The sequence below is a fragment of the Protopterus annectens genome, chromosome 8.part1 (genome assembly GCF_019279795.1).
Source record: "Protopterus annectens isolate FY-2018-M chromosome 8.part1, PAN1.0, whole genome shotgun sequence".
Taxonomy (NCBI): Eukaryota; Metazoa; Chordata; order Ceratodontiformes; family Protopteridae; genus Protopterus; species Protopterus annectens.
In genome coordinates this window covers 135725753-135744398 of record NC_056742.1, presented here as the reverse complement: position 1 = coordinate 135744398, position 18646 = coordinate 135725753, and the positions used below count along the sequence as shown (strand labels likewise).

General features: G+C 39.4%; 1 protein-coding gene across 3 annotated transcripts in view; it reads left to right on the top strand.

Annotated features, from left to right (window-relative positions):
* Nucleotides 1-18646, top strand: part of ADAT1 (adenosine deaminase tRNA specific 1) — a 615073-nt gene that overhangs the window by 107819 nt on the left and 488608 nt on the right. For all 3 annotated transcript variants that reach the window (XM_044081771.1, XM_044081770.1, XM_044081772.1), the window contains exon 4: nucleotides 16525-16579. In XM_044081771.1, the coding sequence (XP_043937706.1) occupies nucleotides 16525-16579 (55 nt within the window). The remainder of the gene's footprint in view (nucleotides 1-16524; nucleotides 16580-18646) is intronic.

Here is an 18646-nt window from a genome sequence, read left to right as displayed (position 1 = left end):
CAATTACCTATTAACCTTGATGTGAGTCTCTTCTCAGTGTAGATCAAGATACCACCACCTTTTTTCCTCTTCTGCACAGTAGCTGGTATTAATGTGTGTAAGGTGTTATACTCTTGCACAGCCAGAGTGCTGTTTGCTATTTTAAACCATTTCTCAGTACTACACAGATGTCAGTGTCCTCCAGGATGAGAAGGACTTGTAGGGAGTGGAGTTTCTTGTTTAGGCTCCTACTATTGATTAGTAACACTTTCATATTTTCCTTGTTTCCTTGTTTTGTTGTGTTGATAGGTTTGTCAGGTTGGCATTGCCTAAAAAAGGCACCATGGGGTTGGACAATGTCTTTGTTAATAATCGAAACCCTAGCCTGACGTACACTCAGTACGTAATAATGAAAGTAGTGTTTAATACCAACCGCTGGAACACTAAACAGAAAAATGCAGTGTGACTTTGTACTGGGCTTACTAATATAGGCTTAAAGACCTTGGTTAAAACAGCTGCAGACTCTTAAATCAGATTGTGTTCCTAAATATTTTTTCTTCTAAATAAGAATAAAATAACTGAAGTAGCTTCCATATCTCTGGGATTTGATGTAACATTGAAGTAAATACAGAAAAATGTGGTCCAAGATATCTGAAATTTGGAAACAAATTCTGGGTAAATTATCATAGTCCTTGCTGGCATTAAATTTAACCTAAGCAAGGGCAAATACTACCCTGACCAATATAGAGATAGACTTTCCACATGTGTTAATATCAATATAAATGTGCAGTATTAACAGTAGTAAAAAAAGCTTTAAAGGGTTGGTTTATAATCTGAAGTATTGGTGTCACCTATTCAAAAACACAAGTTGCTGTTGCTATCCTTAATTTTAGTTCAGTAACAACACTAGAAACTATAATTGACTCTTTTGTCTGTTCTTCAGCCTTTGTAATACATTTCTTTAAATTTGCAACTGAGGCATCAAAACTAGTATGGCTAAAACTGTAAGATGCATAGTGTAAAATTTCCAATGGTAACGGTATGATGTGTGTAACTTAGCAGTTATCTTGTTTTTCTGGGCAGGAGTTGACTGACACCTCCTTGTTGTTTTCCTAGTAGGAACAAATTTGTAAGTAAAAGTGTAGTGTTTCCCATAAAATATAGCAAGACTCAGCAGTACGATAATTGAGTCTGTAAGGCATTCCCATTTGGTCAAGCATCTTCTTAATGAGACCTGGCCTGCTTAATAAAAATACATCTGAAGTTGTTAATCTTCTTCCTGTTCATCACTGATGGGTTTGGTTCCGAGCCCTCGGAACCGAGTCTGACTAATACCAAGCTTGCGTACACCAAAAACTCTCGAGCTAAGCTGCTACCCACAATGCCCTTCTCCCAGTTACCTCAGATCTTGTTTGCCGCGCAGTCATATAGCAGCGTTTCACAGAGCTGTCCAGCTAAGTGTTGTATTTTTTCAAAATTTTCAGTATTTTATAAGTTTTTTCTCTTAAAAACTCTTCTATACCTACTTATCTTAACCAGCTGTACCCACAGGTATCTTCTTTTTACCATTGTTGGTAACGCCCTTCTTTTCCCCTTGTGGTATTCTCAATACCATAGTTGATATTTTCTTCTTTTTCTTCTGTGTCCCTTTTTGGATTGTTGAATTGTTTTTTTCTGAGTATGTCTGAAAAGAAAGGGACTTTGGGGTTTAAGCACTGCACTTCCTGCAATGGTAAACTCCCCAGTAGCGACCTGCATGAGGAATGTGTATATTGTCTGGTGGTTCCACACTTATCTGTGAAACCTCCCTGTCAGATTTGTCAGTTTCAGTCAGCAGACACTGAATGAAATAAGAAATAAACTTATTTTGAAAGGCCTGCTTCCTTCTCCTTTTTCTGAGGCTCTTTCTGGGTCGGAGGTCTCAACCCCTCCATCTAAGGACAAAAAAAGCCCTCATTCTGACCCTTCTTCACTGGCCAATGATAAGGGCAAGCCTCATAAGCACAAGGCCCATAAGTCTTCCACGGAGCACAAGATCGCCTCCTCGGTTCCGACCACCTCAGCTCCAAGTTCTGCTTCAGTGGTCTCTACAGACATTGTGATGACTTCCACATCGGCGCCACCCTCGGAACCGACTGTTACGGTTCCGACTGTGATTTTGGCTCCAGCATTGTTGCCTGCCATTACCTCGGCACAGACATCTCCCATCTCCGTTCCAAGATCAGTACCGACGACTTCTTCTGAGCCAATAATGACTTGCACTCCAGCTATTCCTTTGGCTCCGAGCCCTTTCTCGGCACCGATAGCCCCCCTTTTGCCTGTTTCGAAACTGGAATCTTTGGTGCTGACTTTTACTGCACCACGGACCCATTACTCCCCGTCTTTGGATCTTTCAGGACAAGCCTTTAGCCCCTTTTTGGACCAACCTGACCTCCCCCTCAGGAGTGTCGGTAAGGTCCACCAGGAGTCTATCTGAACTGGATGTGGTGCGCCTGTTCGATCAGCTGCTGACAGCTAGAGGGATTACAAATTTTCCTAAAACCCATCCCACTCCAGGTGTTGGGTCCATTGTCCCTGCGACTCCCATGTATTCTTCTCCCTTGGACCCTTTAGTTCCAAGGCCCATAGCTCCGACGTCTGTGGGAGGTCTCCTCTCCTCTCGCTGACAGTGACTTTCTCTGAAGCTCCAAGGCCTCTTTGGGTTTCGGTTCCCTCGGAACCACCCCTTCCTCGATCTCATGCTTGGGGGGTGGAACTCCCAGCTCCAGGTACGGTTCCAGTTGTTTCATTGGTTCCATCTTCGGACCTGGGGGCAGCTCCTGCCCCGGTTTTGCTTGAGGCTCTGTCCCCGGGAGCGGGCTGCACGGAGCAGGGTATGACCCCAATTTCCGAGATTGTCTTCCTAGTTTCAGGGCTCAAATTCCTCTTCGGGCGGGCCTGCCTGCCTTCTGGGTGATGGAGAAGGTGCTTGCTTCGAGAAGTGTTCCTCCTACGTCGGACATTCCCCCCGCTCCTTCAGAGCTGCAGCTATCACAGACCACCCCCTCAGGACACCGAGAGTGTAAGCCTCAGGAAACCCCTGTACAGGGTAATCTCCTTTCCGAGTCTTCTTCAGATGCTCCCACTGGAAAATCACCTCAGAAACGGATGCGTAAGAGGAAACACATGGACTCTCCAGAGGAGTCCCTCACTGAGGATATGGACTACAATGATGGGGAAGGGTACCCACGGTCACCCTCTGATGATGTCTCCTTTGGAGACACCCTGGAAATGTTGAGGCAGAGGGGTGACTGGAAGCCCTCCAATCCTTCCTCGGAGGAATCCATATTCCTGCAGGCCTTCCGCTCTTGGGTGACCCCCCCCCCCAGCCAATGAGTTAGTCAAGCTCATCGTGCAGTAGGCGTGGAAGAACCCTGATACCGTTGAGGCCATTCCCCAGAGACCAGACAAGATACTCTCCCCTCCAGAGGAACAGTCCCATTGGTGTAGAGGCTTACCAGTAGACGCTATGGTGGTAGCGACTTCCACAAAAAAGGACCTTGCGGAGGAATGTCCTGCTGTCCATCCACCCAACAGAGAGTCCTGGGGAGTGGACAGATAAGGGAAGTGAGTTTTTGCTTCAGGGACCTTTGCTGTCAGGTCTCTGAATTACTTGGCACATTTTATGAGGCTCCAAAGAGATCTCATCTCTGTACTCTCTGGAGCCCTTGCGGGTCAAGTTTCGGACTGGGCACATGATAAAATTGCTTCCCAGCTTGTTACCCTAGAGTCTGTCTCCAACTTGTCCATGAGGTTGCTGTCCCACGCAAACGAAGGGGTGGCTAGAGCTGCGGGTGCAGGTGTAGTTATGAGACGCCATGCCTGGATGTGCATTTGTGACCTCGCGGACTCCTTCAAGTCTTCCTTTTTGAATGCCCCTATCGAACCGTCCGCTCTATTCGGTTCTAAAGTGACGGACACAATAGCCAGGTGCGAGCAAGATGGAAAAACCTTGTCTGCCATTGGCCTACATTTTTCCAAACCTCAGCGCTCTTTCTCCAGGAACCAGAAGAGTGGAAAGATATGGCACAAAAAATCTCAAGGTTCTTTCCATAGTGTACGTGGTGAGGATTCCCCCAGAGGCAGAGGGGGTTCCAATAATGGAAGATGCCCCCTTTTGGGGCAGAGGAGGTCCCCGAAATCAGGACTCCAGGGATTCTTTCTCCGGACGACCTTAACAGCCCTCTTGAAGCGCTGCCCGATTGCTTTCCTCTGGAAGTAGGCGGGGCTCGTTTTTCTCAGCAGCAAGCTGCCTGGCACTCTTATTACCAGTGATCAGTGGGTACAGAGAATAATCTCCAGAGGTTATTACATCCCTCTAACCTCTTATCCAAGACCTCTAAAATGCCTTCCCGATGTTCCACCCAGTCAAAGGGAAGAGGCAGCTTCAGAAATAAGAAAGCTGTGTCTAAAATGAGTCATCCAACAAGTCCCCCCAAACCAGTCCGAATCCGGTTTTTACTCAAGATTCTTTTTGGTGCCAAAAAAGACCAGGGACTGGAGACCGATTTTGGATCTCAGCCAACTAAACAAATCAGTAGTTCAGACCAAATTCTGCATGGTCACAATGCAATCCATTCTCCCATTTCTTCGGGAGGGTGTGTGTATGTACTAGATAGAGCTCCGGGATGAGTATTACCACATCAAAATGGACGAGCATTCCAGGAGTCTCCTCCGTTTCAGGCTGGGAGCTAGTCATTACCAATTCAGAGCCCTGCTATTCGGTCTCTCGACGGCCCCCAGAGTGTTCACGAAATGCCTAGCAGTGGCGACAGCTCATCTGAGACTTCAGGGATTCCAGGTGTTTCCATATCTAGATGATTGGCTCCTCTCCACCCTCACCAAGCGCCTACTGGTCAGGGCCCTCTGTTACACTCTAGAACTGGTGTAGTTCCTAGGCATCACAATACACTGGGAAAAATCCAACCTTCATCCCACCCAACAATTGGAATTTATAGGAGCAGTATTCACAAGCCAAGTCTCTCTTCCTCCTCACAGACTTCAGAGATTAAGTTTACAAGTACAAGTGATACTCTGTCGAAGGAAGGTGTCTGCAAGGGAAGTTCTACAGGCTGTGGGGTCTATGGCGGCAGCCATCCCAATTGTTCCCCTAGCAAGAGTGCATATGAGACTACTACAATGGCTCCTTTTGTCCCAATGGATATCCAGTCTCCATCCTCTGAACTCACAGATCCTCATCAACAGTTCCTGCAAACAAGATCTCCTCTGGTGGATGACAACAGATGAAGATCTTTGGTGCCACCCCTTCCAGACTCCCCAACCCAGTGCCACGGTGACCACGGATGCTTCCCTGATAGAGTGGGGGGGTCACTTCCAGGGAAAGACAGTCCAAGGCGCGTGGTCCAGCTTAGAGGTCAACTTGCATATCAATGTCCTGGAGTTAAGAGCGGTGCTGTTAGCATTGCAGGCACTTCATCCACTCCTTCCATCAGGAATGATTGCAGTCCAGTCGGACAATATGTCCGTGTTCTGGTACATAAACAGAGAGGAACCAAATCCTACCCCCTATGTCGCGAGGCCATGAGAATTTGGCATTGGGCGATAGCTTCCAACAGCTTTTTAATTGCAAAGCATATCCCAGGGAGCTCCACCGTGATTGTGGACAGGCTGAGCAGATGCGTCCTCCTTCCACACAAGTAGTCTCTCAACCCAAACGTAATGGCAGAAATCTTCAGCTGCTGTGGCCAGCCTTGCTGCAATCTTTTCGCTACCCCTTCAAACAAAAAATGCAGAAGCTACTTTGCCCTCTTTCCCCCAGACCCCAGACGGGGAGTCACCAAGAGGAGCTTTAACTCACAATTGGCCTGCTGGTCTCCTCTATGCTTATCCTCCACAACCTTTGATACCCCTGTTTCTAAGAAAAGCAATCCGGTTGAGATGCAAAGTAATCCTCATTGCCAATACAAAGAAAAATATCCCTCACCACCGATTAAAGCAACCAACGTGTAAAGTAAGTCCAAGTAAAGAAAGAAAAATGCGTTGGTTACACACAGCAGATTCCTTTAATGTAAAAACAAAATATATGTACTAGTAAGCGCTTTCACGGATACACTCCGCTTCATCAGACTAATAAACTCCATAAGCAAAGTTGCACTTAAAAAGCCTCCCAAATACAAACTAACCAATCAGAAAATTTGCAATTAGTTAAAGCAGTATTAACAATAATAGAGTAAAACAGTAATACGCAATATAACTGTCTGAAATCATTGTTAAAACTCATGTAGAGCTAAAAGTATAGGAGCAACATGGATATAAATAGAACATACATAATAAATATATACAGTAAGAGCTGTATAAATATACATCTACAACATCTAATGCTTTAGGGCTCTGGCTCTCAAGAAAGGTTTTAGGGATACCCTGCTGTTCAAACCAAGTGGTTTGTCAGCTTGAAAAAATCCTCATTGCCCCCTTCTGGCCTCTGCAAGTGTGGTTTCCCTTCCTCCGGTCTCACCTGTTACAACCTCCTTGGATCCTGGACACTCGTCAGGACCTAATATCTCACCCACAAGGGCTGACTCCCCCAAATCTATCCATTCTCAAGCTGACAGCTTGGTTTCTCCACTTCCATTAGTTGCCAGGCAGGAAACTCTCTCCTCACCTGTCTGCGATATTATTCTGGCCTCCCATAAACCATTCACCAGAAAACTCTACAGAGACAAATGGAAAAGATTTGCTATCTGGTCTAATAATCAGAAGCTTGATTTATTTTAAACTCCTACAGCTGCTATACTTCAGTATCTTTCTGAGTTGTTTGACAATGGGGCATCAACTTCAGCTATTTCCAATTTCCATAACGGCTCTGATGGTGTTCCCCTTATCTCCAACTGCCTTTGCAAGACCTTTCTCAAGGGAGTTTTCCATAGCAGACCTCCTATCAGGCAACCTGTGGAGACATGGAATCTTTCTCTGGTTCTACAGTCTCTCTCTCTACCCCCCTTTGAGCCTGCGTTGACATGTGATCTTAAATTTCTGTCATGGAAATCATTGCTTCTGGTAGCGGTCACATCAGTCAGACGGATATCTGAGTTACAAGCCTTATGTATTAAGAGCCCGTATCTAATCTTCCATAAGGACAGAGTATCCCTTCGTACTAACCCATCCTTTCTCCCCAAAGTGGTGTCCAGCTTCTCTGTTAACCAGTCCATTGAGCTCCCTGTGTTTTTTCCAAATTATTTCAACAAGAGAAAATACTGTCTACATTCATTGGCTGTACATAGACAACTACGCTTCTACCTGGACAGGACTAAGTCCTTCCACAAGTCGGACCAACTTTTCATTTCCTTTTCTGGTCCAAGAATGGGATGTGCTGTATCAAAAGTTACTTTATCAAAATGGCTCAGAGATTGTATTGCCTTTTCATACTCCCTAGGGAATAAATCTAAACCAGTTCAAATCAAAGCTCATTCAACTAGGGCCATTGCAACTTCGGTTGCCTTTCACTCCAGGGCTTCCATGGATGATATTTGTGCAGCAGCCATTTGGGCTAAACCCCATACTTTTGTCAAGCATTACAAATTGGATTTGGTCTCCAGGGGAAGAGTGGCCTTCTGCTCTATGTTTCTCAGGAATGTTCTTCCATAGGGGCCACCCAGGTTCTCCAAGTAGCTTGGGATTCTGTCCCATCATTGATGACTAGGAAGAAGATTAACAACTTCAGATAAAGAAGTTATGTCTTACCATAATGTTCCATCTAAGTTGTTGATCTTCTTCCAGTCATCACACCCTCCCACCGTTCCCCACGAAAGGTTCCTGGTGGATCTCCTGGGTCCTTGTGGTGTTTCAGGGATTCTGCGGAGAAATGGCCTCTGTTTTCTGTTTCTTCTATATGTTGCATGCAAACTCGATCTGAGGTAACTGGGAGAAGGGCATTGTGGGTAGCAGCTTAGCTCAAGGGTTTTTGGTGTACGCGAGCTTGGTATTAGGCCGACTCGGTTCCAAGGGCTTGGAACCAAACCCATCAGTGATGACTGGAATAAGATCAACAACTCAGACGGAACGTTATGGTAAGACACAACTTCTTTTTATGTGTTGTTTTCAGGATAGATATTTGGCACAATATCAGGGACAAAGGAAAAGGGGACTAATAATAATGATTATTAGAGAGGCTTCAATAGTGATAGAGGAGGAAAAAAAGACAATAATGGTAGATCTGTAGTAGTAAGGGCTGTGGACAAAGGAGGAGGATTATGCTGGAATTTTTTTTATATTCTACCAAAACCTGCTTTTGTGGAGCTTAAAAAAATAGAAGAAATGATCACCTTTCAGCAGGTTTTATTATTTATAGGCAGTGACTGGAACTTGATGTAAAATAGTGGTGATGTACTGGGGAACCTGGAAGGGAATTTATGACAAAAGATAGAGTTCTTAAGAAATTTCTGAAAATATTTGGTACGGAAGATGTGAATTCAGTAGCAGGAACTCTGGACAAAATATTATTCCTCGATGTACAATAACAGGGCTCAACTGGATGGAATTTATATTTCACAGAAACATTTGTATTTAACTGAAAGCTTCAACATGCATCTGATATCTATTTCAGATTATGCACAGATAAAAACAAAGATAACTTCATTACCCAACATTTTTAAAATGAAACATGGGCACTTTCCCACCTTCCTGCTAAACAGATAGGAATTAAAGGAATGGGTAGTCAGTATTTGAGAGTTATTAAGTAAAATAGACATTTCTTCAGAAGTGATAGCTAGTGAGTGGGATAAAATGAAAATGGAGTTTAAAATAGGGTAGAAATAAAAGTGTGATATGACTAAGAAGTAATAAGAATTATTTAGGGTCTGACAAAGATTAAAGTTTTGCAGAATAAGTGGAAGAGCTCACAGAACAAGATGTGCAGCTACAGATTGCTAAAGAGAAAATAGATATTTGGATAATATGCATGAGTTTAGAAGGATTGCTGTTAAGCAGCTGTTTTTTGGTAACATTTCCATAGCACAAAAGCTTTTAGCACAATGACTTAGGCAACCGAAACTAGAAAGGGTTGTCACCAAACTTAGGAAGCCTGTGACAAGAAAATTAATCAGAAATCCTATAGAAGTATTAGAGATATTTCAGGAACTTTATGAAATTCTGTTTAAAGCAGAGGAATGTGGAAACCAAGAAAGAGCACAAATGGAAATATTTATGTAAGAATTAATTATGCCAAGATTAGAGGAAGGTGAGGCTGAACAACTAATTTAACATAGGAGGAGATGAGATAAAAACTGCAGTGTATAACAGAAGTAAATTCTCCAGGAGCAGATGGTGTTTCTGTTGAAGTTAAGAGAGAAGAAAGTGATAAAGATCTGGAAGATTTTGTTTAATAGTATTTTAAAAGGAGGGGTGGCACCAGCATCTTGGATAAAAGCTGTGGTGGTTGTATTACCCAAAGAGGATAAAGCTCCATCAGACCCATCCTCATATCAACCAATTTCAATTTTAAAACATGATTGTGGTGGTGCAGCGGTTAGTGTTGTCGCCTTACAGCAAGAGGTTCTCCCATTCGATTCTCGGCAGGAACGCCTTTTGTGTGGAGTCCACATGTCCTCCCTGCAGTCGAGTGACATTAAAGACATGCAGGTAGGTGCGTGTGTGAATGGGTGTGCACTCTTTGAGGGTTGGGCGTTGGGCTGGCAACTCAGCACCGTAAAATCCACTGCCAATCATTAGCGGACCGGAGTTCCGCTGTGGCGACCCCTAACCAGGAAAAGCTGAAACATTTTTTTTTATTATAAAGTGTTTGTCTATACTAGCAGAAAGAATGGCAACAGTGTTGCCAAACTTGAGAGTTATAGATCAATGTGTTTTTGTAGAGGAAAGACATACTTTTGACAACATTAATAAAATGGTGCTGATCCAGAGGAATGCAGAATGTAAGAAAATACCGCTGTTGCCTGTGGATCTTGATGCACATCTTTAAGAAGTATAATAACCACCATGCAGCATATTATATTTGTAAAGTTGCAGAAGGTTTTCTAAGAACTAAGCCAGCACAGAAGTGGAGAAAGATTTTGCCAATAGACATGACTGAAAGTAGGGGTAAAGAAAATAGACAAGAGGGGGCTAGAATTTACTGGAAAAAACTGGCAAATGAACTGAAATGTTGAGAGCACGTAACTAGAAAATGAAATGGAATGGAGTGGGATGAGACCAAGAAAAAGTTTGGACTGCAAGTCAGAGACTGCTTTCCCTATTGGGACTGATATCAGATTATAGGCAAAGAGAAAAGGGATAGGTGAGTCTGAAGTGAAAGAACTGCTCTGGTAGAGTTTAGTTGAATCTAGAACAAACATTGCTGTTAAAAATTGTTAAAATGGGATAACTAGTAGGACATATCAAATATTGCATGATAATTATAAGAATCAATCACAAGAGATTAGAAAAGACTGGGGAGAGAGAGACTGGAAAAACAATTTACAAGAGAACAGTGGGAAGGGCATATTCATGGTTTCCAAGTATGCAACAAAGTCCAGAAGGCATAAGATTTTTGCTTTGAATTTTTTGCATAGTTTTTTATACCTCAAGAAGACTTCAGATTTTTTTTCTTCAGGTAGACATCAAATTCTGAGAGGTTTGGCTAACTGGGAACATGTTTTTGAGGATTGTAATATGTTGACAGAGTAAAAAAATTCTCTTACAATATACTGTCATAAAATTGAGGGAGCAAATAAATGTAAGTAAAGAAGTGTCTCCTTGTGGGATGATGTTTGTTCTTCTCAATTTCAGCTGAGGTGATTTTTAATACTATATATTTTTTATATTATTTATGTTGTTAAGAGCAAACATTTTAATTTTTTTGTGTTTAATAGTTATTGTACTTTCAAATTAGTTAAATGGATCAGATTGATGAGGTCTGCTTCAATTATGTAATTTCTAGAAGTTATTTAATTGTGTTTTATGTAACATGTATGGTGTAAGTTCTGCTGATTTCTTAACAGTAATAAGTGTTTGTGTCAGCAAGGGCTTTAGGGGGTAGAGCATGTTAAGACACAATATAAGAACATTTTTCCAGTTATAAAGATTATAAAGAAATAACGCCACTCAGACTTTTAATTCATGTTGTTGTATGCCTACCCAAATCAATTGAGCTTTTAGGTAATGACTTAACATTTAGTTGATATAATCATTTAGCAAATTGTTGTAATTCAAAGGGACGTGAGTGCCTTGGAGGAAACTAATTCTAAATCCCACCTACTGAAAAAAGTAAGTTGACATCACTAGATATGACTCAGAACATGATTGCTGAAATATCCACTTAAATAAAGATACTAATTCTTCTGTAAGAGCTAATGGTGTAGGGTTTTACAATAAGTGCCTGTGGAATGAAGTAGATGACATTCATAATGATGAAGAATATTGGGTTCCTACAAGAATGAAATTTAGGAGAGCCCGTAGAGGCAGTTCCTAAACTTAATGAAAGTACTGTTAGGCAGAGTCATAGTGAGCCCTGTTGAAATTCCCATAACAGCACTCCCAATAAAAAGATCGAAACAAATATTAATTATAGGAAATTCCCCATTAAGTGGTATGAATAATATGTTTCCAAGGATTCAAAGATGATAACATAGTTTTCTTGCCTGAGTGGTTATAAAATGGGTGATATAAGGGAAAGAATGTACTGGCCAGCTGGGAGGTTATAATGATGTTACAAGGACATGTGAAATAACATTTCATAAAACAATGGGACAGGTAATTGATGTAAAAAAAATATGGGTTTGAATTGTTTTCTATTGATATGTTTTCCTGTCTTTAGCTTCAATGGTTTATTGTAGTTTAAAGGCAAGGTCCTTTACTAAATCCATCAGAAGAGAATCTCTAGCTGCATTTGAGCCATGTGGGTAAGTTTGTGCTGCTTACCTACTTGACTAAGCTGCTGAATCTTTTTTATGGTAGAACATGTAATCAACTGTAATTGTAAAAAGACCTTTTTTAAAATATTTGTTGACCAATGTATGAAATATTAACAATAAAAAAGCTGATCTGGAAGCTTGTATTGAAAATAACTATTTTGATATGTTACTTTTAACAGAAACTTGCCTTATTAACAGTAGTAAAACCATTATCTGTTCCTGACTTTCATGGCTATCATACATATAGTCCCTGGGAGGGTATTGTGTGGAGTATCTATTTACTTCTTCAACAAATATACATCTACACTAACTCTAAGTGATAAAACTACAGAGTTGGACTGTAGAACTAACTAACAAAGGTGTATGTAAGAATGTGTCTGTTTATATCATTCTCCAGATTTACTCATTGAACCAAATATTATTTTAAGCCATCAAATAATCAAATGTTTTAAAAACAATTTTTATATAATCACAAGTGTTTTAAATGTTCCTTGTATTGATTGGTCAATTCTATCATTTTCAGGTAAACTGATAAAAGAATCATAAGTGAGAATATAACAAGTGGTTGTACTCAGATAACAACCCAAAACAAAAGGGGAAGTGATGTATTGGATGTAGCTTGGCTTTCTAAAAAAATCATACCAACTGGTGTTGGACTGAGACAAAATTGTGTGATTGGACCATCTGTGTGTTGTCTTTGAGATTGTTGAATTTATACTTATTGACGTTAAGGAAAGGGAGTTAACTAAAAAAATGTTTATCGATCAAATTTTATAGCTATTAATGCTGACATTTTATCATGGAAATGGGAATTTAACAATACAGGATAGCTGGGGGCTTTTTATAGTTTTATTAATAGTTTGATTTGTTCCAGCTGGTTTGTTCTCTGGAAGAAGGGGTGTTGGTTCTCCTTGGTGGAATAAAAAGCTTGACGGGGTGAAATGTAAAAAGAAAAAAATTGTTCAGACCCTGCATGGCATACCTTACAGTGGAAAATAAGAGAATTTATAATAAATACATGAAATATTTTAAGGTTAATTAGAGAATCTAGAGCTGCTTATGAAATAAATTTGGCCACAAATTTAAAAGATGACAAGAAGAGTCTGTTGAAACATTTGCATAATTCTGGTCTTGATGACTTGCCAGGATTAACAGTAAGAGATGGATCCAGGTTCATAGGTGTTTACTAGGCTAATGACCACAAGGGCCTTTTTAAGCCTAGCCATGCATCCCGAATCTCTGACAAGTTCTGATACCCTTGATAAGGGTAAGCATGGGCCTGGGAGATGAACCATTTACAGGTTACCTGTTTTCATTAGAGACATAGGTGCCAAACCAGGAATGAATTTCCAGTTTCCCATCCAGTTGTCCAATTTGCACTTGAATTGGGTTAGGAAGGAACTATGCTTAACATGGATGGGGAGCCGTGTTTCGTAGATGGGGTTGTCTCTAGGATACATACCTATCTCTCCAGCAGGTCCTATTTATATCACAGGCAAGGTTTAAAATGGGTAATTCTGCTACTGTTTGTTTTGTGGATATGCAGAAGGTCCATCAGAGTGGAGTCTGACAATGCCCTGTATGCCAGGCATAGATCTCCCCTCAAGAGCCTGTAAGAGACAAAATAAAGGGATAGGGCCTTGAAGCGGTCTGCATAGTACATATTACTTGCGTCCTGTATTCTTTTAGTGAGGAACCTCTGTGGATGTTCCAGTTGTTGGATATGCCTGGTTAGGTGCATATCAAAGGGTGCATTGTACTCACTGATAGGTCTGATGAATGCTGTGTACAGTGGAACAATGACTTCCTTGGACTTATATGCCATACCTTTGTTTATAAGTTGCGCAACATAGAATGATTTCCTCACCACTGTAAGCACGTGATGATCAAAGGCTAGTGAACCAGAATACTGAGTAAATTTTTTTGTCAAAGTTTTTTTTTAATATTTCTTCTGATATTAATACAATAATTTACAACTTACCAAAAGGAACGAGGGATTTACCACCTTTACAAGATGACCATATAAAATTAGCTTTGGCAGACATTAAAATTATTTTTTCTGCTGAGACAGATCTGTATGGTTATGTTTTGTGAAGGATAACTGGAAACTTGTACTCTTATGTAGCCTACTTATTTAAAAAAAAGAAACTATAGTTGAAGGTTTTGTTCCAGTCTTATAGAAAGAAACTGCTACTATTCTAATCCATAAAAATAATTTTGGTTACACTGTTAATGATGATGGGTTTGTTAGCCTGACTTTTTGGGGGAAGTGTTTTGGGCAGTCATTGGATCTATCTTTTAAATGCATGTTTAGTCTTAATAATGAACTCTTTCATCATGGATGTATAATTGGTAGATCTTGTTTATTTAACCTGGTTAACATGTATGATTATGTGGTGAATTATTTGGATAGGGGCCCGCCTATTGATGTGGTTTATTTAGATCTGGCCAAGGCCTTTGATTCTGTGCTGCATTTTGAGTAGATCAGATATAAATGTTGATGGGTAATAAACTGGCTGTTAGGAAGAAAGAGCAGTTATAATTAGGAATACATAACTCAAGACATGTGACCATTGGGGTGGGATACTCCAGGGATTGTTATTTGTACAGCTGCTGTTTGGGTTATTGATGAGTGACAGTCCCATTTCAGATCAAATATGGCCAATTAAATTTGCTGGTGATTTAATTGGTGGCATTGTTACTAACTTAGGAGATCATCATTATTTTCAAAATTACCTTGATAGACTGACTGGATACAACTAAAGGTTATGAAATTTAATAATAACAAATGTTCAGTAATTCACTTTTGGGTCACCAGTTATTGTTACCTTATTCCTTGATTAATTTATCTGAGCCACATTTAATCAAGTTAAGAACTTAGGTGTTATAGTAGATTCTTCCTTGTCTTTTGATCCTCATGTTAACAATGTTGCTAGAAAATGTTATGGTTTATTAAAGAATGTACTCTGTAGCTTTCCACAAGGGACGGAACTGTTGTGATTAAGTTATTCTTAGGTTGCATTCATCCAGTAATAGAATATGGAGGTCCTTTTTGTGTTTTAGGAATTTCACAGATTAAGAAACTTGAGCGTATTCAAAAAACATTCAGTAAACAAGCAGTTTGCTGTGAATTCTTACCCTGTGAAAAGAGATGTGAAAATGTATATCTTTATTCTATAGCCTAAAGGTTATTAAGGACAGATTTGATACTGGTTTATAATTGACAAAGTGAAGAAGTGTTTGCTGCAGTGTTGGGTTTTGATTTTCTTGATCATGTATTACTTACTAGAATAAAGAATTTACTGGTAAAATTACTAAGTGTCAGATCCAAATTGAAGGAGCTCCTTGTCAAAAAGTAAGAAGTGCTATTAATTTAACAATGTTCAAGACACTTTCTGAGTTTTAGTATAAAGGTTTTCTTTATGCTTCGTGGATAGAAATAAAGCAACATGTTAAGTATAGGCCCTGATCTTGGAATATGCATCACTGAATGCTGAATATTTCCTTTGAGCTAGGACAAAGGATCTGAATTGCCTAGACATAGTAAGGCCTTATTTAGAATAATTCTGTTGGCTGCCAAAAAAGAAATTACTAAAAAAATGTAATTAAAATCTTAACCAACTCTGTATGCAGTACTGAATGTTATAAAAGATGTGAAAGAACTGGAAGAGGGATATTTAGAAAAGGGGAGGAGCACATTACATAGAAATAAACAGAATTCATGAGAACAATATATGCTGAATAATGTTCAGGAAAGCAAGTGAGATTTAAGGAAAGGCAGGAATTGAACCATTTTATGTAATGTTGAACTGAAAGACAGTTGTAAAAGAAAACTTGTAATATGTGAAGTGTGTAAATGGAAAAATGTTGTTATGGTTTGTTTTCTTCTCTATTAATGTTTGTGTGCCTATGTCTTAAGTGATAATTTATTTTTGGAGCCAAGTGCAGCTTAAATGTTGCTTAACAACTTAGTTTTCAAATTTGGCAGTAATGGTCAAATGTATGCAAGGGTTCAATGTATTTAATCTACAGTTTCAGCTTGTAAGAAGGGATAACTGTGGTCTAAAATTTTGTTCCCTCTGTTAGGACTTGTAACCAGCTGGTTGAATTAATTTTTTTAGCAATGATCCTATAAAATCAGCATCCAGCATCTTGGGAAAAATAAATTACAAGTCCCATTCAGTATCCAGGAAAAGTTATTCACATAGTGGTACTGCGTTGAAGTGTAACATTTTTTTTCATCACTAAATTTTTGATTTAGAGGAATCAAATTGACACAAGATATATGTCAAGGCTTTCAGACTAGGAGGGTTCAGCATTTTAAGGGGGAGTACAACTTAACTTGAGACCTACAGCTCTTCCCCCATCGAAAATTCGTAATACTGAAAGCAGCAGCTTGCTTTTTAAATTGTTCCTTCTGATGAATAATTGCATATGAAAGGTAAAATATGGACATGCTGCCTTCTGGTCATTGTTTGTGGAAGGTCTGCTTTGGGTTTTATCTTGTGCACTGTTATTTCAAACATAAAGCAGTAAGTTAATTAACATTTTGTATATTCTCAGAATGGAACACCTACATGCCAAAACTGGGGTTAGTTAATGTTTTATCTAACTTTTATTTATTTATTTTATTGTATAGGGAACATCCTGAATGATAGCCATGCTGAGGTTGTAGCTCAAAGAAGTTTTCACAGGTGAGAATGTTTTTGCTTATCTGGTAGTGGTTATTAGAGTATATTTTTATTTTAAAACCTTGAGGGACAGTGATTGGCACACAGCAATATTCAGTAGCATTTTTATTGTTTAGCTGCTGATTACTATTTGGTTAATTCAAGACCATTTATGCCTAGCACTGTCATATGTGGACCAGAAGTTGGCTTTAAACTTGGACTTTTGCTTGTTGCAAGAAATACCAGTTAGATGACTTTTTTAACAGTTGTATTAATGCTAGGAATGTGCAAGTGTCTGAACTACATGTGGAGAAATATCTACATGGACATTTTCAGTTGTTGAGGTTGAATATATTGTTTTCAACATATACCTTTCAGTCATGGATAAAACAACTTGTGAGTTGAATAAAAGCTGTACTTTCAGTGACTAATGTCTACTTTCATCAAAATACCTTATCTGGTAGAGACTGTGGGCAAATGCAGTGATACTGGGAGTAATTTAGTTGTATTTTTAACTCATGCTGTTAGTGTGTGATTTGGTCCTTTTGCTAATAACCTCCAACAAGGAGGAGTGTGCTTCAAACCTAAAACAAAATAAAGTGACTGTTTTCTAACACATTTAAAATGAATGAATTTTCTCTTTACAGTACAACCTAGGCTAAGAGACTTGAAACTTAGTTTGCTAATGCTGTTTTTTCTGTCCTGAGACATTCTGTGCACCTATTATATTTAAGATAGTTAATGGTCTGCAGAAACATGAAGGGAGTTGTGTTACATTTGCAGTTGCCAAATATAAGAAGTGTGTCTGTATTCTACTAAGGTGTTTGTAAAACAAAAGTAAACCATGGCAAAACAGATTAAAACCCTGACCAAAGAGGGATATATACAGACCAGCAATTAGTGATATTAAAGGAGAATATTAACGTGGTTATTAGTATAAGAACATTAACTTGGTTATAAGTGTATTACACCATCTTTAAAGAAGCTGTCCAATTAAGATGATATAGTGTCACACTTGGTTACTTATGAACACCATACTCTAAAAGAGAACTACAGCAAAACTGAATGGACAAAACTCCTGTATTTGCTACTGACTTGGACCTTTAAAGGTATAATGGAAATGAACAGTACAGATTACTCAGGCTGTGGTAACACCTAGGTGTAACTCCTGAAATGCAACTTGTTCAATTTCACAGTTGGACTTTTAATGCCTGTAAGATGGGAGGATGATCTTAAATATATTGTTAAGCTATGACTAGAACCTGATAGTAAACAGTAAAGCAGAAATGATCTTAACTGTCAATATGTTTAAGAGAGTTACTTGCTCATATGAGAAGGTGGGTATATCAGAATTGTCCCAAAAGTCTAGGTAAACTTATTCATGCAATTAAATGTGTTTTATCAAGTGATGCTTTAAAACTGAAATATGTGAACACAAACCTAAACCACTATTTAACAAGCCAGCACTGCATGTGAAACACAAGGTCTTGATACCTAGTACTGAGCTACGATGTTGCAGTTGTAGGAAAAAATGATATTTAGCCAGCATTCGCATCAGTAAAGGGAGCAGTGCTAATGCTAAGAATGTTCAGATGTCTGAAATGCATGCTATGAAATACTCCTGGAATATGATAAATGTACTAAAAAAAATGTTAAACCTATAGTATCACCATTTGGTTACTGTGCAATGACTAAATTAGTGAAATAAACAAATTTTTTGAGGGCAAGGAACTTCAAACAGTATAGTTACTTTTATGCCCACATGTGTACAAGTAAACGTAATAACAAGCAGAAGTAATTTGTATTTATGAAGAAAAAAACTTTACATCTATAGTTTTAGACCATCTTAGAAGAAGTGCATTTTGTAGCAGTAGTACCTGAACTAACCTGTATATTTACCAGTTTACATCCCTGTAGAAGTTGTGGGAAGAAGAAAAAGCTTTAAATGATTTGCAGCAAAAAAAATAGTACCAGATCAAAACAAAGGTAAATGAGTTGTAAGTACCAGATAGAAACAAAAGAAAATTAGTTGACTGGAAGTTAAGGGAAGTACTATATGGGCTTGTCTAAATGATAAAAATAACTCCATGG